Consider the following 24,848-nt stretch of genomic DNA (forward strand, 5'->3'; position numbering starts at 1 on the left):
GTGAACAGGGCCCACTTAACCATAGTGTCCAACTGGTTTGATCTCAATGCGGCATGTTGATCGGGGCTTCTTCTGCGTAAGTAAAGCACATCATCGTGACCATCGTCAATATCTGCGCAGTGGCACTTTTACCTGCCACCAGTCTGGGTCCTCTTGGCTCACGATCTGCAGGATGTCCCCGCGGTTGAACCGCATGCCTGCCTCCTTGCACGGGATCAGCTGGTCATCCTCCGGGTTGTAGTCGAAGTAGCACTTCACAAACACCTTCCAAACACACTTAATTCAGGGGTCGGGTTAACGCAACATGTTGGACCGCCACGCCACCAAGCAAATGACATGCATTATTAATGCAAATTAAACATTTAAGCACAGCCACGACGTTATTTCCGCTCAACAGGGAGGCACAGATGGGTGGTTAATCAGTGAAGGGGCTGCTGTGGGAACGCGTGCAGCATAACTTATCACGTGTTATGCCTATGCGAGAGTAACATCGTGTTTAAGGTTTTTTTTTGTGCTTACAATTACAATTTTGGCTAAGCAAAACACATTCACTATGTGAAGAGTGCTTCTCCCACTGAATGATTCAAGTTGGCGGCACATCGGTATTCCCATTGATCATAAAATGAAACGACCAACAGAACTGCGTTGATTTACGCATGCAATTATTTCAGCGATAAAATACACTGGTATGTGATAAAAGCTTTATGTTTTAGTAGGTGAGACCTCAAAGGGCATGTGACTTTTTCAGCTTGCACAGGATCATGCGATGGGAGATTATGTATACAAATGAACACAAACCGAAAAGAGATACATACTACAATAGATAACACTGCCAGAAAATACAACCATTTACATATATCCATCTATGCAATATACATATGACATTATAGAAAATGTACTTTTTAGCTATTTAGAAATGCAATTCATGAAGCCAAGAGTCAAAGTCAAAGTTGCTTCCTGCTCAATGATGCATTGGGCAACGTCCATCTCCTGTTCACATACATAAGCCAGTGGTGGAAATTCCACATTACTTTGGCGAGGGGCGAGTCTCTTCAGAGAACAACTACTGTTGACTTTCCTACAAAGCGATACTAATTTTATCGGCCTGAGAGAAGAGAAGGACTGAGTCGATCCCCAATCAGGATTTGAATGTCTCACCTCTAATTGTGAATCTGGTCGCTATACTGCTCTACCACGGGCTTCACGGCTTCACTGCTACTCTACCTCCATGGTCAAAGGTCAGAGCAAAGTCACACATATTGCATGACGTTATTTAACCTGAGACTCGAGTGATCTAGTTTTCTTAATAAAACAATAGATATCCATTTGTGCTTAAAGCATATTGATTGATGTCCGTGATAATTACGTGAGATGAGGTCATTCCGAAGCAATCAGTTAATGGGTTATTCTCGCATGATCTGCTTCACCAACACAACACTCTCCAGATTGTGATAGACAAAACAGAAGCTGTGAAGTCGTTGCTGTGCTAAATACAATAAATGTCCTCTTATAAAATTCCCAAGCAAATCTCTGGCCATGCTGCTGAGGAGTAATGCATATTTTTCAGCACGTTGACTTAAACTCGTGCTGCTCCACATGAACTAACGGAGAGTGTTTTTAGAATCATAGTGAATATCTATTTAGAAAGTTATGTTTTTTTTGCCATATACATGTGATCGCAGAGTCAGTGTTCCCTTTCTCACGCCAACATTGTTCTGACACTAATGTCAATTGGGAGCCAGCCCTAATCCAGCAATGAAATTCCATATCAATTACTTTATATACTATGCATGTGTGTACGGAATTGCTGCCATGGTGAGATGGTTAGTACACTGAATTTGTAATCTAGAGGTTGCCAGTTCGAGTCAAACTTCTGGTGCAGCAGTTCAATGAATGGCCAAGTTTCTTTTTTAAACCCCCCCCTGAGCAAATTGAATGGGGACACGACATTTGGTAGGTCGGCATGTCGAGCGTGGTGGGGTAAAAAATGTGGCTATTCCCACGTCTTCCAAGACGTCTGGCAAACTTGGAGGAGCAACCTCAAATACCTTCCAAAGGGGCTCTATTGAGCTCCCTCTTATGGAGGCCCTTCCACCAGCAATGGTGTAAACAAGTAATTGCAGGGCTGAAACTTTACATTTTTAACAGTGTGTATGATTTAAAATTCCCAAGTATAGCTTCATATATTATGTTATTGCTGCTGTATTATTATGATTACTATAGATATTGCATTAGTACCACGTGTAACAGGTTATAATTCATGGGAGGCATTTCAGTCGCTGCTTTTTCTTCACGAACTGCCCGGTTCACCTCCCCCTTCAGACGGATGAAAATGTAAAAAATCCAACGCAACCCTGAAAGGAACGTCAATGTTGTGGCAGATGGGCCCCTCCTTGCCGCCGCCTGCCAACATCGCAGTGGACAGGCTGTCCCATCACGTCTGCTTACTGCCACTATGTGATTACAGGAACATCCAGTGTCACGCCCGACCGAATGTTGGCGTGCTTCAGAGAGCTCCTGCCGCCCATGCAATCAAGTTGACCGGGAACTCGGTGATGTGCCCCATTAACAGATGGACGTTCACTTCAGGGTGAATAATCTCGTCAAGGAACACAAACCATCACGCGAACGTCAGTCATCCTCGCAGTAGTGGCCTTTTGCTAGCCATCGAACGAAGACGGTTACTGCATCGCGCGCTTTAAGATGCGCTTCTGCTGCCATGTGGGATGCTCTTCATTCCGATATTAGGAAGCCACTGGATTTAGAACTGCTTTTTTGTATTTAGTTTGTTGTCCTTTCCCGTACCTCCGATTAGCACGGTTGGCTATGTAGGGTGCAAAAGAAGTTCAACATACATTCATATATACAAAAGGCGAAGCAGTTGAAAAGGATAGTAGGAACAGGTGATGACTTCTATGCAAAGCGGCATCATTTGCAGGTAAGAGCACACCGTGTTCTGTGCCTGCATCAGCGGACTCCCAGTTGTGTGCAAGGATTTGGGGAGCTCTGTGACCCACTGCTAGATTATGCCATTAACCTTGTAGCTAGGCATGGTGGCAGAGGCATACAACCCAGCCCTTTGGAGGTGAGTTTTGTGGGTTGGTAGAGACATTATCGTAATTGAAACACTCAAGCAGCTACGTGACAAGTTTGTCAGCAGATGACAATATATCAATGAGGCGACCAACTTGCCTGCAGTATTCTTTATGTTGTCTACTTATACATGAGAGGTTTTCTCCAAGCGTTCTTGCCTTCTAGCACGTCGGATTGGCCATGGGGAGAAAATGCTGGACGGGATGATGGCCGACGGTCAAGAATAATGTCAAAAATGGCAGCCCAGGAACGTAACGCATCCCAAAGTACTTCCACGGAGAAAATTGAGCAATTACATGGCTTGTGTGTAGGTTCTGGGTAAATTATTATCTTGCAGTGTCGTCAGAAATGTTGGTGGCTTGACTGAGGCCTTTGTCGAGCAAATGATCGACCATGGCTGATGATGATGAGATTGTAAAACTGAAGATGCAAGACATTATTCTACGATTACTTTTAAAAGATTTTTTTATTTTACCAGGTAAGGCCCAATGAGCTATGTAGCTCTTTTTCAGAAGCGACCACAAATGATAGCTCAACCAAGTGGCTTATCACGTCGAAATGAATAGCAGCAAAATACTCTCAACGCATGTTTCTAAATGTGGAGGACCCGGAGAAAAATCCACGTGACCACAGGGAGAACATTCAAACTCCAAACATACAGGAATAGTCAGAGTCGGGATCGAACCAATGACCTCCTGTATACCAGGTGAGGGAGATAACATCTCGCCACTGGATTAAACGTTTTCCACAATGAACCTGTTCTAATTTGAGGCTGCAAACATATATACATTAACGTGGAGCTGGGCACTGTGGACAAAGTGGCAGCGCACATCTCAGGCCAGTCGTGGTACTGGTGGAAAAAACCCTTCTCTTGTGTGGAGCCACTGCAAACATACAATGGATGGCAGCATAAATATGATGCATTATCGCTTCACGGAATGGGCCACCAGCCTCTCAGTCTGTCCCTCCAGGTTTTTGTCAGAGAAATTGGTCAACAACAGCGCATGGCTTACTTGAGCCGGGGTTTTCAACTTTTTCACAGCAAAGGAAAGACGAATGGCGATCATTCCACGCTCGCCCCTTCTTGCCCTCGTGTTCCTAATGGTGGGGCCATGTTTCTCGTCCGGTGACAGCACCTGAGAGAAATGGCCCCCCAACACCCCCACCACCAGCAGCCACCCGGCGATCGACAACATTCACCGCCGTGGGCCTCAAGGCAGGTTTCCTTCATTGGATCGCCTAATACCCTGGGTGTCACTCACGACGGAAATACTCGGCGTTCGCGTGATTTATATATTTACCAATACCACTTTCAACACCTGTTTCAAAACAGGCAATAGTAAAGGTTTGGAAAACAGGACCTGTTTTTTTTAAAGCGTGTAGGCTTACGTTTATTTACAAAGCATTTATCTTTGATCAACTTAAAACTGTGAAAGGGTAAAGGAGCAGCGCTGACATTTTTTGCTCACGCCACTGTTGGCGGAAGGCCCTTTGCTGAAGGATGCTCTCTCGAGATCCCCTCTAGATGTGGGAGGGGGCATGGGGGTTCATAAACTTTCCCATTGCTTCAACCCCCATGCCAGGAGATCGAACTGATGACCACCATGGCAACGACACTGATTAAATTGAATCATACCACTAGATTAGAAGCTTTCGTGACTGCAGGAATGACTCTTTGGTTCTTTCGGTAAAGTCACGTGACTTTACCGAAAGAACCAAAGAGTGATCATACCACTGTTGGTGGCTTTAAAAAAAATATATCTCATTCTCAACACTCTTTGACAACCATTCATATAAAACATGCATTGCATAATAATAATGACGTAAAGCCCCTTGTCAATGCAATGTTAGATGAAGCCTTCACCAAAACTGTGTTGGTCACGGGGATTGTTTTGCCACAATGGTCAGTGCAAGTTGATGACAAGAGGGCCCGGGCCAGGTTCAGATATCATTTGTCAAAGATGTTGCTGTGCGACCGTGTCTAAATTTCCATACCTCCTCCTGACCAGATCGTTGATGCCAACTGTTTTATTCTTGGCAGTGATGACCTTTGCCCTGTCTTTGACTATGTTGAAGTCTCCAGCCTCCAAAAGCACTTCCCGTGTTGAATGTTCTGAGGACGGAGGTATCTCTAGAATTCTGGGGTTTGTCAATAGGAAGTTAGGCTCACTCCTCATTCCTCAAATGTGGCTCCTTCACATCCTCTAACAAAAAAAGATTGTCATTATCTTCGTGTCTCTGCTGGCTGGAAACTCTCGTGGATGTCTTGTATTATTCCACACTCCTCTGGCATATTTGACCAATAATTCGTCTCTGGACCTTCACCGTTGTTTACATTGAAGTCACCCATTAAGAGGTTGTTGCGTAGTTTGTACTCATTCAGAAGTTGGATACTTTATTCGTACTCCTTGCATATCGTCATGGCTTGTTGCTGGAAGCTATAACTTAAATAATCTCTCACTTGTTGTGGTTCAAGGGCCTTAATGTTAGCTGAGCAACTCTACCTGAAAAACTGCATTATACAACACAGTTCATTTAAAATAAATATAATGCATGTACAAACACATTAATAATTCGTGTTTTACACCAAGCAAAATCTATTACGATAAAAGGAACATTTTCTTGAGAGAAAATAAATCCCCAAATAATACAATGGTTAGCACCAATATAATTTTTTGACACCAATTATAAAGTTAGCCATCACGTGGTCATATCCTTCAGAGCCACTTTACACATTAATTTAAAAAATGGTGTTTTCATACCAAACAAGGGATTTAATATCTAAAGAATAATAGTTTTCTTTTCTCAGCAAGCACAACCAAAAACTATTTTCAGAGCAGACACAAGAAAAGACAGGCAAGATATTAAACGTGTAATCAAATTAAGCAGAGTGTAGGTGTAGGTGATGTTGTGGAATGTTTTAATTCTTACCTTTTGTGCAGTGCGACAATAATTTTCGACTTAAGAAATGGACACTTTATGAACGTTGTAAAACTGTGGAGAGGCTTGGCAAATTAATGGGGCCTGATCCTCAATTCTAAAATCGTAGCCATAATAGATGGTCCCTGAAAAAAAACCTCGATCCGCAAATGCATTTGTCTTCATATGCCAGCTTTGTCAAGATGTGAAATTTTGATTTGAAAAATAAAAAGGTCTAAATCATTGTGCACGACACTCATTCATTCTCTTCCATAAATATGTGGGGCAATTCACAGTTGACTTTGGGATTCGTTGAAATGACGTTGAAAAATGTGCAAATGACAGCTCAGCTTGTATATGTGCCAGTATTACAAAGCATTAAGAACTCTAATTACCATCTACAGGGTTTTGACTAAAACTCTAAATGAACAGCTGGGTTCTCTTTGTAGGACTCATGACATCTGGAGAGCTTTCAAATTATAGAGTGATGTCCAAATACTTCAGGTGACACTTTTGTTAAATCCAATTCCCTTTTGAAGTTCGAAGCAGTTTTTTTTGGTGAAAGTATACCATGCATACTTTTGTTGTGGCTGTTGCTGCTGGCACACATTTTTAAACAAATTTGGTGATGTGAAATTGCAAAGCCTAAAGCACCAAAGTGTAAAATCTGTTCTCAATTGGAAAAAGAGAATTGATTCGGAATGGCCTTCTATAAAAGGATCGCTACCAATCTTGTTCTTTTGAAGGAGGTGAGAGTGTGCTATGTGGGACTGGAACAGAGGTTTGTCCGCAATGGGACATAGCAGATGGTGCACTTTGGAAAATTAATGGCTTTCTTTATTTAGAACCACGTGACAACCCTTTCGTAATGGGTACCTGGGAGTAAAATACATGGGTATATATATTTGAACATTGAGAATACGCAATGGGCATAAAATGCTCATCAAGATAAAAATAGGTCAATGCCTAAATATGTCCAGTCTGTTACATGGGAATCAAATATCTGTATGCCATGGATGTACAGTTAACCCAAGGGAATAGTCAACTTTTTGGGGAATTATCCAAGGAGTAGTAGTTTGACCAGACAACTTTTTTTTAATTGAGCTTTGGTTGAATTTCAGCCAAGACACTGATTACCTTTCCTACAGTTTAACACGCAGGTTTTCGCGACCAATATCATCCACAATAGAGGTTTTTTGGGTTAGATCGCGTAAACATATAAATGTGTCATTAAAACCTGCCACCACCCGACACAGCCAACTAGTAAGGGTTGTCACGTAAACAGAACGTACCAACTCGTCACTATTACAGCACTAACCGGTGTGTTGGAGAGCCAAGCCACGACATTTACAGTCTCAGTACGACGTTTCGCCAGTAATTACAACTAGCTTCATCAGGCGACAGCCAGATTTGTGGAGTAGTCTTACTGTTTTGTTCCTTCTATAGAGTCGTAGATGTGTTGACCACGCTTCTGCGGTCTTGCACAATGTAGGGGGGGGGGATTACTGAGTCAACGTACATGATGCATGTGCATTACGCGAGCCCTTTGCTCTTGTCCTTCCTGTCTATTGTGTGTATTAAAATAGCCCTGCCAACGGTAGTCCCTATTGAAGTATGCTGCCCTTTGTAGGCATGCTTTTAAGTAATGTATTATTTGACGATTCGTTTCCACACTGTACTAAGGTGCTAGCTATCCGAACGGTTAAAGTTATTTTTATTTAGAAATTGAAAGAAATAAAATAACTTTAACACTTCATCAAAGTCCTTGATTTAACATCCTGTCACTTTAAAGACTGTTGCAACACAAAGCATGGTTTGCTAGTCAGACCCTACAAACCTCATCACTGTTTTATTAACATTGCCTTATATGTGTATTGGTAGAGCATTTTGGGCAATGGTATGATTAGTATGCCATTTTTGACAATACAGTGCATTTTACAATGTGGTGCCTTAAAAAATTCGTACATTTGTGGTTGAAATTTGGAGACAGTTTAAATAGGGACAGTCTTTCTGTCGTTATTCGATAGCAAATTGGCAAAGATTCAACCCCACCGTGGTATGATAAACTACCACAAATCATGTGCATACATTTAAAACAATCATACCAGTAAAATATGTTTACCATGCACGTAAGAATCCATATTAAATCAATAAGTCGTTAGATTGTAACATTAAATGCGTGCATTAGTTTAAGTTCAGGAAATACAACGATTTTACACAGCAAACAAATGGTCAGTTCTTAATGGTAAAAGAGCATCCTGCGAGCACTGTGTATACATACAACAGGAGAGGCGAATGGGTCATGATTTTTATAATTATATTAACAAGCACTGATTGCTGTTTCATGTAGCAAGCTTCCTTAATGTCTCAACGATAACTCGCCTTCAGCCATTCACGCCTAAGCGCTGTAAATTAATCAACTCACTCCATCGAGGGACTGGGCCCTGTAAAAGGCTGTCACATGAATTAAAATGTGTTGTTTCTTTCACATGTAACAAGACTGTTTGAGTAGTCAAAATGCAAACAAAAAGAAACAACTCTGATGATGATAATGATATGCACTGTCATTGAAGTTGATTGGTCCACACCCGAGACAGCTTTCTTTAGAGCCTAGTCTCCATTGGTGTTGGACCAGATGACGCCAAAAGGCGTACAACTCAAAGACAACGCACTATCAGAACATTGAGAGCTCGGGGTAAGCATTTACACTATGAGACCTCCTTAACCAGTGGCAAAATATAGTAGTAGGTTTTTACCCTTTAAACTGGTACAAAACTGACACCTTTATACAAGGCATCATGTTTGCAATAACCACAACACAAGCAGTCAAAATGCAAACAGCCTCCACAGTACAGTATTTGTTTAAAAGAGCGGCCAAGCACGAGGTGGGATCGTTGCATTAAATTGCCATAATACCTGAACACCATTGGCATGCGATGACACTTCAATTCATGCGACTGAAAGTGATTCTTTTGCCGACAGGTAATTACACTGAATGGGGTACGTACGAATGTATTATTTTCAACTCATACGCGTCGCATGTAATTGGTTCAAATTGCCCCTGCTGTGACCGACGGTGATATATTTGCCACAAAGATTAATTCTGGATTGAATCATGACCATGAATCGTGACAATTCATTCAGTTGTGAGGGGGCAAAATGGCTTACATGCCTGGAATATGGTAAACATGCATAGCATTAGTCATCTTTTAATGTATGTATGTTGAACTTCTTTCACACCGTACGTAGCCAATCACGGTAATCGGAGGTGTGGGAGAAAGACAATAAACTGAACAAAAAAAGCAGTTCTAAAGAAATGAGTTTTCAATCTAGATGTAAAAGTGCATAGCTCCAGTAGCTTCCTAATTTTTGAAGGAAGAGTATTCCAGATGGCCGCAGAAGCACATCTGAAAGAGCAATGCACACTCATGCTAAGGTCAGAGTGGATGCCGCGATGTGGTGGAGAAACATTGTGTGCAATTTAAAGTGCAAGTTCATATATGTGTACCTATATACATCCGATCTCTTATATAATGTTACCAATTTTTCTGTTTATACACACTTTTCATGAATTCTATGAAGGGGAACTCTTTAAATCCCAACAAAATGAAATTTCAACTAAATAGCCTTCAGTAAGCACTTTTTTCAAATAGTGAAACTACAAATTCCAACCGTATCGAATCACGGCAAGAGGGAAAGTTTGGCAATTAAAGTTTTCATAAATTGGCTTCACAATTTTTATTGCAAGGTCCTGTGGCTGCGCTAATCTGATGTGCCATGACAGTGTCACATGACACCACTTTACCATCTGTCTCGTCTGAAAACTTCGACTGGCATCCACTAACCTGGGGCTCAGGGCCAAGAGATGTAAATAACCTACAAGGAACGGACCTCCGCATTTGCATTCAAAGAATGGTAATTACTTTGACAAAGGATCGCGATATGTGCTGAATATCCTGACCAGTGCGCCCAGGACAGGGCAATGCATACGCCTCTGCTGAGCAATTCACATGATATATGTCGTGCAATATGCAGTAAAGAGCAGAGCAGCAGAGCAGCAGAACAGGGCATAAGCCAAAGCTGGCTTGAGATTGCCCTTGGATTTCCCACGCCCACATTAAAACACACAAGTCATGGGCAGGACGGTGCAGAAATTGAACACTGAATGTCAGCCTGAAGGCCTGTGGGAGGCTGAAGGAAGAAAGATGTTGTTCTTTAGGCCATCAGTTGCATCCAGCCAATGTCACGCTGGCCACGGCAGCTGATTTTTCTTTGGAGGGGTTTTGCTCTCACGATGAAGTCTGAATGCCCCGCTGTGCAGGTGAACGTAACCTCGAGCAGGCTGTCTCTTGGGACACTGCTGGAGACTGGTCTTTCGCTGGCTCGTGTAAGCCCTGACAATTGCACAAGAGGCACATCCATATGTTTGTGATCTTTAGAGACTTGTTAGGCCTCTGCCAACCGTGGCCATCATGGCCTTTAACTTGCACTTCCAATGAAACGTTAAAATAAATACACGGGCCTTGTAGGATGGTATCCAGCTGGGTAACACTGTGGCAGATACTTGATTCAGAAAGATATGAGTCAGGGGTCAACTCGATCTATCAAGATTCCAGGGTCAATACATTTGACTACAGTATCACTGTGTAAGAAGTCAACAGTAGTTACCTTACGGAGAGACAGGTCTCCGTCGTACGAATGTGAGAATAATATCGTCGAAGATCATTAAAATTTCGATTTAAAGCTTTCGTGACTGCAGGGATTCATCTTCTTGGTTCTTTCGGTAAAGTCACGTAGAAGGGAAGTAATAAAATAATAAAAATATTTGTTTTATTATGTTTTATTTTTATTATTTTATTACTTCCCTTCTACGTGACTTTACCGAAAGAACCAAGAAGATCATTAAAATGCCAAATGCTCATTTGATCATGGGAACACTTTGACCTGTAAAAGCATTGTACCAAGTGTATGCATCGGTGCTTAGCAATGGCGCATTGCACATTTATATGGCTGATATGCATTTTTTAAGTTCACTTCAGCTTTTCTCCCATTCAAGGTTATTTTTTTCTATAATGCAATTATTATAACAGCATTAAAATCCAGTGTTTGACTCGTGAGTTGTCAGATAATTTTAATGTTATCAGATGTGTTAATCAGCAGGACGCTGCACTAAACAAGATTACATTCAGGGCTAAATTAGTCAGAAAAATGTAATAGCTTTTGTCACTGATGTTATATTCTCATTTTACCTGAAATAAATAAAAGAAAAGTGACTGGTATAAAGAGAAAATTACTCAAAATAATTGAACTGAACATTTATATTAATCAAATATAAAAAAAATATATACATGAAAAGTATTCTTTAAATGTATAATCAACCTCCTCATACACACATACACACAGTGAAAACTGACAGCATATAGATGCAATTTTATATACACAAATGAACTGTTACATTCATTTAGTTATTAACCCAGACACACCTAGCTTTGTAGCTATTCTAAGACATCCAGCCAGAATGGAAGAGTAGGCCACAGTACCCTCGACATCTAGAGGGGCTCTCTAGCGCTTGATCTCGTGGAGACCTTGCAGCGGCGTGAGCGAGACGTTGCATCGATGCACCTTTGTCTTATTTTCTATCCTAGCTTTGCAGACGATGGATTAATAGGCTGCATACGTAGGTAGGCAGATGGATTAATAAGTATGTCGGCAAGTAGGTTGGCAACAAGGTAGGAAGTCAGGCATATATACAGCAAGGTAGCTAGGTAGATATATAGATGACCATTTTAACGCCATGAGAACTCACACACTTACACACATCCAAGTCTCATTTGCAAGGAATGTCCACAAAGCAGGGTTTAACGTAGCTCGTCGCCATGTGCTGATGGTGGGAAATGACAGAGGTCTGAAGCCATGCATCTGCTGGGCTGCCCTGGACAGGCTGGCCCTGTTTACCTATCCAGGGCAGCCCCGGACAGGCAAGCCATATCCAACTGTCCAGAGATGCCCTGGGCAGGTGGGTCATGTCCACCTGTCCAGGGCTGCCCTGGGCAGGTGAGCCATGTCCACCTGTCCAGGGGCAGACCCGAACAGGCGGGCGCTGTTCATCTGTCCGCCTGTCCAGGGCTGCCCTGGGCAGGTGAGCCCTGCCCACCTGTCCAGGGCTGCCCTGCGCAAGTGAGTCATGTCCACCTGTCCAGGGCTGCCCTGGGCAGGTGGGTCATGTCCACCTGTCCAGAGATGCCCTGGGCAGGTGAGCCCTGCCCACCTGCGCCTGTCCAGGGTGGGCCCCGCGCATCGACCGGCGGTACCTGTGCGGGGGGTGACGAGCGTGTGTAGCTGGGCAGGATCTTGAGCACGACGCTGCCCGTGGCCTCGCGCAGGAAGCGCTGCAGCCCCGCGGGGTCATTGGTAACGTCGCGGCCGTTGACCTCACGGATGACGTCGCCAACGTGCAGGAGGCCCTGCTGGTCGATCATGCCGCCCCGCAGGATGCGCGCGATCACCAGCTCGCTGCTCTCCACGCGGAACGTCACACCCTGGGGCGGCGGGAGAGCGCATGCACGTATGTGCAGGATTAATACGCAGATCGAGCAGGGACGATTATCTGGCTCAATCGGTCGACTAGAATCCATAATGGAATTTGTTTTTAAATCCTTTATATTAAGTTCACTTGCTTGCTTGCTTGCGCGCTTACGACCGTGCAAATCTTTCGGTCGTTTTTTAACCCACTTCCCGTGATCCAATCGAGCTGACATTTTGCACACAGACTCGTTGTGCGTGACAATGTATTTTCGTGAAAAAAATTTCCCAACATGTTACACTTTTTAGGAAAAAATATATATATTTAATTACCAATTTCTTAATGGTGGCAGGCAATCATCTGACCCATAGGTGGCAGCCATCTCAAGCTAGAGGACGAGAGGACTCTAGCCACCACGCATATAAAGGATTTATAGTGAAAAACTTTGTTTTTACGGGTTAATTTTTTTGCAGTCTGTTAGGTGCTCCCCTGTAAAAAAATAAAAAGGTGGCTAACCCCGGTATCTTGCTGCCCGGAGGTGGGAAACTGTTGGGGCAAGTGCAGTGAACGAGGCCCCTGGGGTGGTGTGGCTGACACTATGTGCAGCAACTCGCCAGGTACGCATTTCGGAACACCTGGACACCCTTGGAAATGTTCCACCTCAAGGGATTTACCAGGTGGAATATTTTAATGAAAGAGAAGTTAAAGGCTAAGTAGACCGAGGGGGCAGGACTTTCCACTGAAATTAGTAGTGGTTGGAGATCTAACCCAACGCGGCATATTCATAGTGCAGTGCGCTAACCTTTGCACCGCTGCTCCCCACTAAAACACACATGAACACACGACAGAAGCACAGGCACACAAAAGGTGAGACGCATATTTGTTTCTATTACTGATGGTGACATCGCATCAAAAGTCCCACGTTTGATTTGTTCACTGATCAACACCAGGCGATAAAACCCTGGTCTCCTCCTTGGATCAAAGTGAAGTGTGCGAACCATTCCACAAGCACGTGCGAGCGCAATGGATTGGATAATGGCTGAAAAGGAGCCCTCCATCTATGTCTTCATAACTTCGAATCGTCAATTACTCGGTTTCAATAACCAAGCGGGTGCACTGTGTGTCAGTTCAAGTGGTTCGATGCCGCGGAAGCAAAACAGTCACGCGGTTTCCAGCGAGGGCAGTTATAATGCAATCACTGTTCACGTCCCAAGTATAATGTGATAACCTTTAACTTTTAAACAAAACCATTTGCTCGTAAGGTCAACCAAAATCCCACAGATCGTGTATTTGCACCCTTGCATGTCTGCACATGCGCACGTGGCGGGTCTGCATTTATCGATTGCCCTTAGCGCTCCCCTCTCGTGCGCACGAGCGAGCGGTGCCCCAAAGTGCGACGGTACGCACAGTTGCGCCGCCCAATTATTTGCCCAAACACCTTAAATGTCATGGCCTGTGCACGTTAAAGGCCAGCTCGAGCGCAAAGGTGACGAGAGCAGGAAGAGCTTAAAAAAGAAGAGCTTTGTTGCACGACATGCAAATTTCGACCAATGTTTCATTGAATTGCTTTATTGCAACTAAGGTTAAAAGATGTAAAAAAAAAGTAACAACCTTCAAATATTTGATTGCTTTGGCAAAGAAGTAAATTTACATGCGAGGAACGGTACGGCCGTAACGCTAAATGCACTTGCGATGATTAACAGGGCTTCTGTGATTCCTCTGAGCGACCACACAACACACGGCGGCTATTAATTGTAGCTTTTTTGACACGTGGGTCCATTAGGTTATTAAGAAAATCTGCACATAATGCTTGATCAATTTGTATGATCACATCCAGGTGAGCTCTCTCGAAAGTGCAGGTGATTCCGATGGAAAGAGGCCAAGACCCAATGGCACCGTGATCAATAAACTTGTCAATGTCACCTATCCTGAAGACTCGCCATCTAGGCTCCACCCGTGTGCCTAGGGGAAAGTCCCCGGACCTCGGTTTATATAACACGAGAACCACTTTGGTGGAAGTCAACAGTGGTTGTCCTATGTCGCGAATGGTCCCCACCAAGGAAGTGTGGAATTTCCAATGTTGGTTCCACCGTCAATGCAGACAGTGGTGATGAGAGATAAAAGGTATGACTGTGATCAATTGATCTGACAGGCACTTGACTCTTTTTTACTTGACCATGGCAAAGCAGCGCAGGTGTAGAGTGTTATTTATAAAATACGAGATTTGATTTGGGATATTGCTTTCATCCGCTACCATTGGGAATGCACAACTTCGTGCAATCAATTTAAGCGTACAGTTTTGTTATACTTTTATTCTGGAGTGCATTTACAAAAAAGCAGTATTCATGGAGAGTTTTGTATTATTATTAAATAGGATCACTGGAATAGCGTAAGCCAATTTTTCCAAACTGCAATAGGGATTATGAATTCATCTCGCAATAAATGTGCTTTACAATCCACTTTAACAAGAAAGTGAAGTTTCAAATGACGGTATCAAACATTTAAATATTTAGCTGCATTCGGACTATGAACTCCATGTCCAGGGGAAAAAATACTGTTGAATAAGTTACATGTGTATGCGAAGGATTCCATAAATTACCAAGCAAGGCCAAATGTAATACACAAATATCAGTTTTGCACAAGGCCACTCAAACTCTGCTATCTCCATTTTTTCGAGGACTCTCTTCCCAGCCCTCCGTGTGTTTCTACTTCAAGCCGCTGTTACAGTCGAGGCTCGAAATTTTCCTCTTTACTTCAACCGATGGACCACTATCCCTGCTCTGAAGAAAAAAAAAACCTATAGTATATATATAATTCTCACACATATTTCCCATAATGCAATCCCCTGCTGTTTCATAAAACTTTAATTGCATTTGCATTTAGACCCTCACCTGAATCCAAATCGCATTATATTGTATTTTATAATTTTCCCACAGTTTATAGAACATTCGCAGTTAACGACTTACAATGCAATGGATTAAAAGCCCTCGAAGCCTTCACCAGTCAGTGTCTGAAGAGTCGTTACACATGCACAAGGTTCAGTGATGCGTGTGGTACATGACGGTGTTCTTCATTGGTGGCCCCTAGTGGCATGACGTGCGGCCCTCGACAATGCACACGTGTGACAACAGCTCTTGCAAGCGGTGTGGCGGCCCTCACGCTCGGGTCTCATCGGCCAAAGTTGCCTCCCTCTGAAAATGAGTGAAGCACGCTGGTCTGCATTCCCCCCTGTGCCCCCCCTCCCCCAGGTATGTAACCATGCCATGAAGGGGCATGCAAGGACCACTTTCTATGCTTCCCCCTCGCCTTAATCACTCCACAACCACTGTTGCTTTTGCATCAGGTGGTATATCTGTTATTGGCTCTGGGGTATGTATGTTGAACTTTTTTCGTACCGTACGTGGCAAACTGAGCTAATCGGAGGTGCTGGGGAAGGACAACAAACTAAACACAAAAAGCAGTTCTAAAGAAATTAGGTTTAAATCTAAAAAAAGAATTGTTTTACATCTGGAGGCTCTGGATAGGCTCAGCTTCTGACCCCAATACTGTATATTTCATGTACGATTATAAAACATCACAATGGGGCGACTTGAATGCAAACGTAAGTAAAAGGGTGCAGAGGCGAGAAGATTGATAAATGTGGCATGAGAGTTGTCAGCATCTGCTCCAGTTCACAGAGAGCAAATGCGTAAAGAGAATGTATGAACATAATTGTTTTGTTTCCAAAGAACAACTCGCTGTCGTGAATTGCATGCATTATGTTAAAAGGAAAATGGGCTAAAGTTAATTAAAAATATAATCACGTTGACCAATGAGATTCTTGCTAAGGTCTGTGTGAGACTGACTGATCATTTAGTTATGGATCAATGCACCCGCAGCTGTGTGAACAAGTTAATCTCTTGAAATCCTGTGTCGTTATCTTTGCCAAGTAGGCCATGCTTGCGACGCCACACACTCCGTCTAGGTCACGTCACAATTGCAAAATGGGACGCTGGACTTAACAACAACAAAAAACACCGCCGCTTTATCAATCCTTTCGGGCCATCTATTCTAAAGCAATTTGACATTTATAACTTTTAAAAGCATGCACGCGCAGAAAATTAGACTCGCTGAAATCAATACCCGCACACAATGTGCCCCAATCAATACGGTCTGGGACTAATATACTGTACTCTATGTGGCGCAAACACGTTTGAGTCCAAGCTATGCAGCAAGGATGCAGTGAAGCACAGCAGCCTTTGATTTATATCACAGCTCCAGTCCCTATTGGGCTTTCTTGTTGCTGCAGATAGATTAGTCCCACAAGGCGGAGAGGCAGGGATGAGCTTCAACCAATGAGGTAGACCACTAGACCAGCTTAATTGACAGCGCACGGTCGGCACACGGCCGCGGACGTAGTGAAGCACATTTCAAGTAACAGCTATCGAGCCAAGGCAGATGTCGTGCCGCATGTGATGGGCAAACTACTCACGACACTCGAACGATTCTCAAAGTGTTCTGCAAGCTTGAGGTCGGCAAAACATCTTAAGCATGGGGAATATCAATAGCAGATCATCATTTACATCGTGAGCCATGATCGATTTGCTGCTGGGTGAAGACTTCCACAAGCCGTTACTATCTCCCATGGACCTTCATGAGAATGACCTGTATGCATTGACGATGCGAATCTCGCCAGAACACTGTTGACACGTCTACCTTACCAGAGTGCAACAGTAGGTGGGATCTCGTCTCAATATTTAATGTGGCTCAGAGTGAGGTCACGGATAAAGGACTATGATTATCATTACTTCTTACCAGGGGCGGTTTCTTCATTAGGGCGATTGGGCGACGCACCACCAATGTCATTCAACCACAGAGTCACGCTAGCCGTCACTGTGCCTCTGGATATAGTCCAATCAGCGTCATGCTACGTTCTGTGGAGTACCGCCTCTTTTTGGGCGATTTCCCTCCGGCTGAGAATCGCCCCGAGTGGTCCCATAGACTTACATTCAAAGATGTTTTTTTTCGAACGGGGGCGCTGCAATGCATTCTCTATGGCTTCCGGGAGGGCTCGCCCTAACGTGCTTACGTCATCATACGTGCTTACGTCATCATACGTAAGCACGTTTCATCCAACAATAGAATTTGTCGCCACCTAGTGGAATCTTTAATAAAATAAACTTGAGTGGTTTGTTTTAATAGTGAGTATAGAAACAAACAAGATGTATTGTAAGAGTCACTTTATTTTTCATTAATATTAAAGAAGTGAAGTTGCCTTTACATGCTTAAGCTGTTAATTTATCCATTGCATGGGTGGACCTTATCCTTATCAATCATCCAGACATTTGCCCCCCCTGAGAGATTTTGCAGGAGCCGCCACTGCTTCTTACCAATATTTTATACACAATGTGCATTTGGATGGGTGGCACTGCAACCTTGTTCTCAACTTACATTTGGAAGGCAGTGAGTTTAAATCTCCAATCATGCCCTCCAGGGTCAATACAATGAGTACCACTTTGCACAACACTGACAGTCGCTGGACAATGCAATTAATTGTACTTCCCCAACCCCATGGCAATGGGGATGTTTCCACCACAAACTCAAGGTAACCAATGGCGATGAGCGCTGTCTAAATCTAATTTGAGCAGATTTTTTTTTTACATGTCATATGCTGCTCACCGACAAGTGTACACTCTCGTGAAGTCAAATTGTATTAACGTTAATATATGTTGCGATCGAAACATCGTCATCAGGATGATGACTGCTTGTGTTGCGATCGAAACGTCGTAGTTTTTTGTTATTTTCTTTTTAACCTATCTACGTGACTTTACCGAAAGACCGAAAGAATATGAATTCCTGCAGTCACGAAAGCTTTAAGTCGAGATTTGTATCAAAGTTCAAGGGAGCTACATGGTGTCACTCATCTCTACATTGGTGGAGCTCAGCCAGTTGTGGACATTCCAAATTGCCATACCGGGAGCCAGTCTCTGCAAAAGAAAGCTCAGGACGGATGCTTGGGCAAATTAGCACTGAAAGTGTGATTGAACTCGTGTTCATGAGGGCTGATAAGCTGAGTTTGACACCTGACCGGGCTTTTTTACTCGCGTATATTCTGATTGCGAATAAAATAAAATAAAAATGCTCTAACTGCAGAGTAGGCAGGCGGGATGGAGCTTGAAAAGCACCCTGAAGAAAAAGTGACAGGCTCACACATGCTGCAAATTAGCAGGGATCTTGGTGAGAGGAAGAACTCAATTTGTAGATGACACCACCTATATTAAAACCAATCATGCCAGCAGATGACCTGTGACTCCTTAAACTCAAGTGCAAATTTGCTTTACAATTGGGTCACACATGGTACGGCCGTTGCAATGCAACCAAAAACCATATCCAAGACATGCCGTCCGTTTTCCACCCTCGCGAATCCATTAACACAAGTCAATTTGAATATCCTGCCACAATGTAAAGAAGGGAGATTTTTTGAATCGTGGACTCAAGCATTAGTGCAGAGATTTTGTCAAAGACCTGAAGAGAAGGCACGGTGTAAATCGAAATGGTGCCTTTCTTCAATTCGGCCAGCCACACAGGCTGTACACTCTACCTGAGTAAGTGGACTCCAAGAAGCGACACTTTCCTCTTGGTTGCGTTGGCCTGAGTAAAAGCGTGGCGCAAGAAATATGAGTCGACGTGAATGGGCGGTACGTGACAGGCGCATTATCACTGTAGGTCGTGATTGGTGAGGTGGTGGGACTGTAATGAAATTTCACCGCACACCAAAATGTATTGCGGTGTTCTGCAAGAGTGAGCAAATGCACTAACAGAGTTAAATGGATTTTGGTACTTTGGTCGGTGCTTGCTTCTGCTCAAAGTGCATTTTGTCCAAAAGTAGCAGGCATTCATTGCCGTCGGTTTAATCAAGGGAAAACGCATGTGTGCCTAATGCCGTAAATTGGCACAGACCCGCCAAACTCACGAGGCTTTCAACGCAACCTTGAAGCAGCACACCAACGTAAACATCCCTAAGTGTAAACGTGTAACAACGTAACACGGTCATGTGTCCACAATGCGGCAGAAACAAATTCCAAAATACTGCATGGTATATGTTTGAGGGTCCGTCAACACACTCACCCATACAGCCTCTTGGTTCAAAGGATGAACTATTAGGGCACATTTGGTGCATGAGACGCTGATCTGGCCAGCACCACGCTCAGTACTTATTGCCGCCTGAGTGCTGCTGTTCACACACCGCACATCAACACCTGTTTTGATGATGAGTCAACCTAGGGGAGGCCCTAGATTCACTCGGGTAGCTTCGTGATAGAGCAGGCAACTCCGCCTCAGAAGAATTTAGTGATTTCAATCCTTTCTTTAGATTAACGCGGGCCATCATCCCCACAGGGTCTTTGGAATGAGTATGTCTCTGTGGGGAAATTTGACGCTGGTTGTGCATCCTATGGATACACTTGCCTCTGCTATAATAATGTGGAATTTCCACCACTGGCTCAGGACTGTAAACAGGAAATGAGCACAACTTCAATGCTCACTAGAGCAGAAAATCACATCTACCTTTTTAGTGGAGGCGCAGGACAAGTTCCTTGATACCTCTCACCAGAGGTGTGGACTCGAGTCATGTGACTTGGACTCGAGTCAGACTCGAGTCATGAATTTGATGACTTGCGACTCGACTTGGACTTGCATAACAATGACTTTGTCCCACCTCTGAGGTGTGGACTCGAGTCATGTGACTTGGACTCGAGTCAGACTCGAGTCATGAATTTGATGACTTGCGACTCGACTTGGACTTGCATAACAATGACTTTGTCCCACCTCTGCCTCTCACAACCGATATTAATCAATTATGCGAATCTAACTTCAGTACTGCATCAAGGTTCAAGCCCAGTGTGTTAACCACTACGCCACCACTCCCTGCATATGCACAAACACACACACACTACAATATATATTTTTTTAGAATTAAACTATGTTGCTGTTTTAATGCCATTTTCCTGTAGACTATAGCCTATCTGCGCCTCCGATTAGCAAGGTCATAAAGAAGTTCAGCATACGTACAGTAGAGCCCCTCTTCACGACGGCGAGTATGAGAAATACGTTAAACGGTTAAGGGCTTAATTCGTTCCGATAGCATCGAAAGTTACCCTTTTCACTCAAAAAACCTACTTATAATATCTAAACAATGGATATTAAAACATAAAGATACGAACAACATTATAAATAATAATATTAAAATGCATTAAGTAATAGTAACTGTACCTACAACAGTCCGTCGCTAACAGGGGAATGGTCGGTAAGTGAACATATGTGTCTCTGTGGAGGCCCGTCATTAAGCGATTAGTCGTTAACAGGGGTAGTCGTAAAGAGGAGTTCTATTTTATTTCTAACTACGTGACTTTACCGAAAGAACCAAAGAGTATAGGAGTTCTACTCTACACTACTATGCACTACGCTACTCTACACTACACTATACACTACACATTGGGCTCCATGGAGGCCCGTCGTTAAGCGATTAGTCGTTAACAGGGGTAGTCGTTAAGAGGAGTTCTACTCTACACTACTATAAACTACGCTACTCTACACTACACTATACACTACACTACACATTGGGCTCTATGGAGACCCATCATTAGGCGATTAGTCGTTAACAGGGGTAGTCGTTAAGAGGAGTTCTACTCTACGCTACTATACACTACGCTACTCTACACTACACTATACACTACACATTGGGCTCTATGGAGGCCCGTCGTTAAGCGATTAGTCGTTAACAGGGGTAGTCGTTAAGAGGAGTTCTACTCTACGCTACTTAACACTACGCTACTCTACACTACACTATACACTACACATTGGGTTCTATGGAGGCCCGTCGTTAAGTGCTGGTCGTTAAGAGGGGTTCTACTGTACCTAGTCAGCACTGCAACCTGTCCACAGGCCACTGCGGTTGTGTGCTGCCGTGTGTCCGTGCTGCCGTGCGCAGGGTGTGCTGGACGCTCACCAGTGGCTGCCCCTCCACCTTGCGAATTCCGACCATGCGGATGGCGTCCGTCCCAGCAGCTCCGTCCAGGGCAACCGGGTCACTCCAGAGGTCGCTGCTGTCATTCCCCGTGCTGCTCGTGATGTTGTCGTAGCTCTGGGAGGCCACCACGTCATGCGCTTCCAGCAGAGACTGCAGCGTGCCAACACACACATTGGGCAGCGGAGGGGCAGTCGGGGGGTGGGGAATGAGGACAAGGTTCTTTTTTGGATCACCTCGAGGGCAGCTCCTCACTGCCGTGCGCCCTGCCGCTGGTTAGGCCGTGCGTGTGCTGCGCAACCCACTGAAATGTGTTGACGCGCTGAAGAAAACTCGATAAAACACGGCACGCGCGAGTATTATGGGTTCCATTTATGGGGTGAAAGGAAGGCAACTTTATTCCAATATTTTGGCAAAAAAAATGTATCTCCTCTGTTTTCTACTGATTTCGGCTATTTTGTAGAATGGAAAAGTCTGATCCGTGAACATTACATGGTTCAAATTTGTACGTTTAAAGATGCACATGTTTTAAACATTTATATATTTGTACTTCTGATTATAAAGGGTTGTTTGTTGACATATTTCTGACCGCATAACATTGATCACACCGCCTCCAAAACTCCCCAATACTTTTTTTTATTTCATTGTAATAACTCATACTCTGCCATGCTTGCGTGCGTCTCACTTTGACGAGAGCAAGAAATGCAACATAAATATGATAACCATCCTTTGTCTCTGCACCGAACAAGGGGCCATCGTCTGAGACATTAGCCTACCGCACAACAATAATAATTCCACGGGCCTTTTTTTGTCAATCAACTCGTGGATGAAAGCCTTCCCATGCAGTGTCGGTCATGTGAATTGTTTGACCATACTTGACCACGCCGGTAAATGCAGGTCCCTAAAGGGGGAAGGGGGCTGGGACTGCTCCAGATATCATTTTGTCACCGATGTTAGGCGTAGCTTGAAATCAAACTTATGGTTGCCGGGGTTCATAGCGCTAACCATTGCGCCACCGCTCTCACCCTGCTTTACTATAGACGTTGCAGTGTGAAGTTAATCTGATAATGGGGTGTTGTTCATTTTTGAAACATTTTCTGGTTGTTGCAGTGAAGTTGCTATCTTACCGATTATTAATTTGCCAAGTAAGTTAAAGATAAATCTGATAAACATGGCATTATTAAAATATGGTGCAATGAGGCCCAAAGATTTTTTTCTTTTAACCAATTCCCAAAACATATTAGCAACACAGCTATGGAAATAGAACGGACAGCTGTTTTTAGAAACTTATTTCACTTATTCAACACACCCTCGGGATATAAAACGGAGGGTTTATTCTCTTGATCTCTCTGCGGCGTCTTACACTTCACATCTTTGACAGATGGCTGGGGAGCACATAACTTATTCATTCGCTTTCATACATGAGGGCACAGGTACACTCTGCCCGGGAGCAGAGCACTGAATCAAAAGGGGCCCTCCTACACTCCGAAAGATAGATCATTGTGGGCAGGTGGGGTGCATTTGACCATGACAGTGGCATGCGACGGCCTGACCTTCACGAAGTGTTGGGCGGTACCTACAGAAACCCCTACACACCCCTAGTGGAGGCTTTTATTACTTTTATTTTTTAAATAGCACAGTGGCCCGAAAATACAGAGCAACTTATGAAAGTCCTTGTGTAGTACTGAGAGGCATTACTGCGTGAACATTCCATTCAACTATGCATTTGTATCATCCAAAGTTTGTTTTTCATCTATGACTGAAAATGTCACGCAAATTGTTTTTGTGGATTAAATTTTCATGCAGATATTTTGAAAACACCACTATTTACTGCCAAGGTCCTGGTAATGTCAAAATTGAATATTCAACCGAAAAAAAATCTGTCGTCAATAAAATTGGCAGTAGTTTATAAACTCTTACAGCCTTATTCCAAAATAGTTTAAATAAATATTCTGCTCTTGTGGTTTTATTTTTCAAGCCTTAAATTATTTTCATCGGTCCATCCAAAAACACAACAGTACGACGCACAGATACAAAAAATGCCGTTATTTTTTTGTCAATTGTAAACTCCTTATGTACCAAATATCAATGCCAGCCAATTTTCTGCACTCAAAACAAACTCACAAGGAATGGATTTAGCAACGTAGGTCACGGACATTGACGTATATCTATTACTCGTGGGACACGTGTAAGGACATTTGGACCACGAGAAACGTTAACTTGAAGACTCCTTTCCATGGAGCAGCACCTGAAAGTGAGGCTCATTTAAGATGTTCGCTAACTCGGCCGCCCCTCCATCCTGATCTGCCATTGGAGAAATGTCCTCCAGGATCTCCTTGATCAGCTCCAGGTTGTTCTCACCCACGGCCTCGAGCTTGGGCTCCTCAAGCCGAGCCTGCGCCTGTCACCAAGAACATCGTCAGCATCACCGTCAGCACCATCATCATCATCATCAGCATCACCGTCAGCATGATCATCATCCGCATCATCATCAGAATCATCATCAGAATCATCATCAGAATCATCGTGAGTATCATCGTCAGCATCATCAGCAGCACCGCCACTGCTGCCACCAGCACCACATACATTATCATCATCATTCACCACGACCACAGCCACGACCACATCATCACCACCATCATCATCCATCACTACCACGAACACCAGTACTACCACCACCATCAATACCAAAGACAAAGATCCCCCGTATAGCCTTAACATACTGTTCAGGCAAGTGCTGTTAGCGAGCACCTATAAAGGCCGGCCACCTTTGTATCCCCAGTGGCGATGTTTACGCACCACACCAGGTACTCATGTCAGGCTGAGTCGACCTAGGGGAGGCCCAGGACCAGTTTAGATAATCGTCACTGGTGTTGGCCATGAGCGGGACTCGAACTCTGGTCGCCGGATTCGTAGCACAGGGTGCTAACCACTACACGACCACTCCCCATATTATCAATACCACCACGATCAACACCGTCACTAACAACACAGTGCCATCATCCACCACCATCGGTATCAGCATTCATCACGAACACCACAACCATCATCACTCTCCAAATAACAAATATTTAATTACAGTAGTTGTAATCAATAGAAAATATTCATCTTCTTGGTTCTTTCGGTAAAGTCACGTAGAAGGAAAATAATAAAATAATAAAAATAAAGCATAATCAAATAACTATTTTATTTATTATGTTTTATTGTTTTATAATTTTCCTTCTACGTGACTTTACCGAAAGAACCAAGAAGATGAATCCCTGCAGTCACGAAAGCTTTAAATCGAAAAGAAACATATTCATTTGGTAA

At 43.6% G+C, this 24,848-nt stretch overlaps 1 protein-coding gene across 1 annotated transcript in view; it reads right to left on the minus strand.

The window, feature by feature from the left end:
- LOC144721050 (protein PALS2-like) overlaps positions 1-24,848 on the minus strand; it is an 85,407-nt gene that overhangs the window by 52,889 nt on the left and 7,670 nt on the right. Inside the window, exons 2-5 of the mRNA XM_078598360.1 lie at positions 23,788-23,940; positions 21,522-21,692; positions 12,324-12,551; positions 133-276 (exon numbers count right to left, since the gene is read on the minus strand). Coding sequence (XP_078454486.1) covers positions 133-276; positions 12,324-12,551; positions 21,522-21,692; positions 23,788-23,940 — 696 coding nt within the window. The remainder of the gene's footprint in view (positions 1-132; positions 277-12,323; positions 12,552-21,521; positions 21,693-23,787; positions 23,941-24,848) is intronic.

This window comes from Lampetra planeri, chromosome 10, assembly GCF_965212315.1.
Source record: "Lampetra planeri chromosome 10, kcLamPlan1.2.h2, whole genome shotgun sequence".
In the NCBI taxonomy this organism is placed as follows: Eukaryota; Metazoa; Chordata; class Hyperoartia; order Petromyzontiformes; family Petromyzontidae; genus Lampetra; species Lampetra planeri.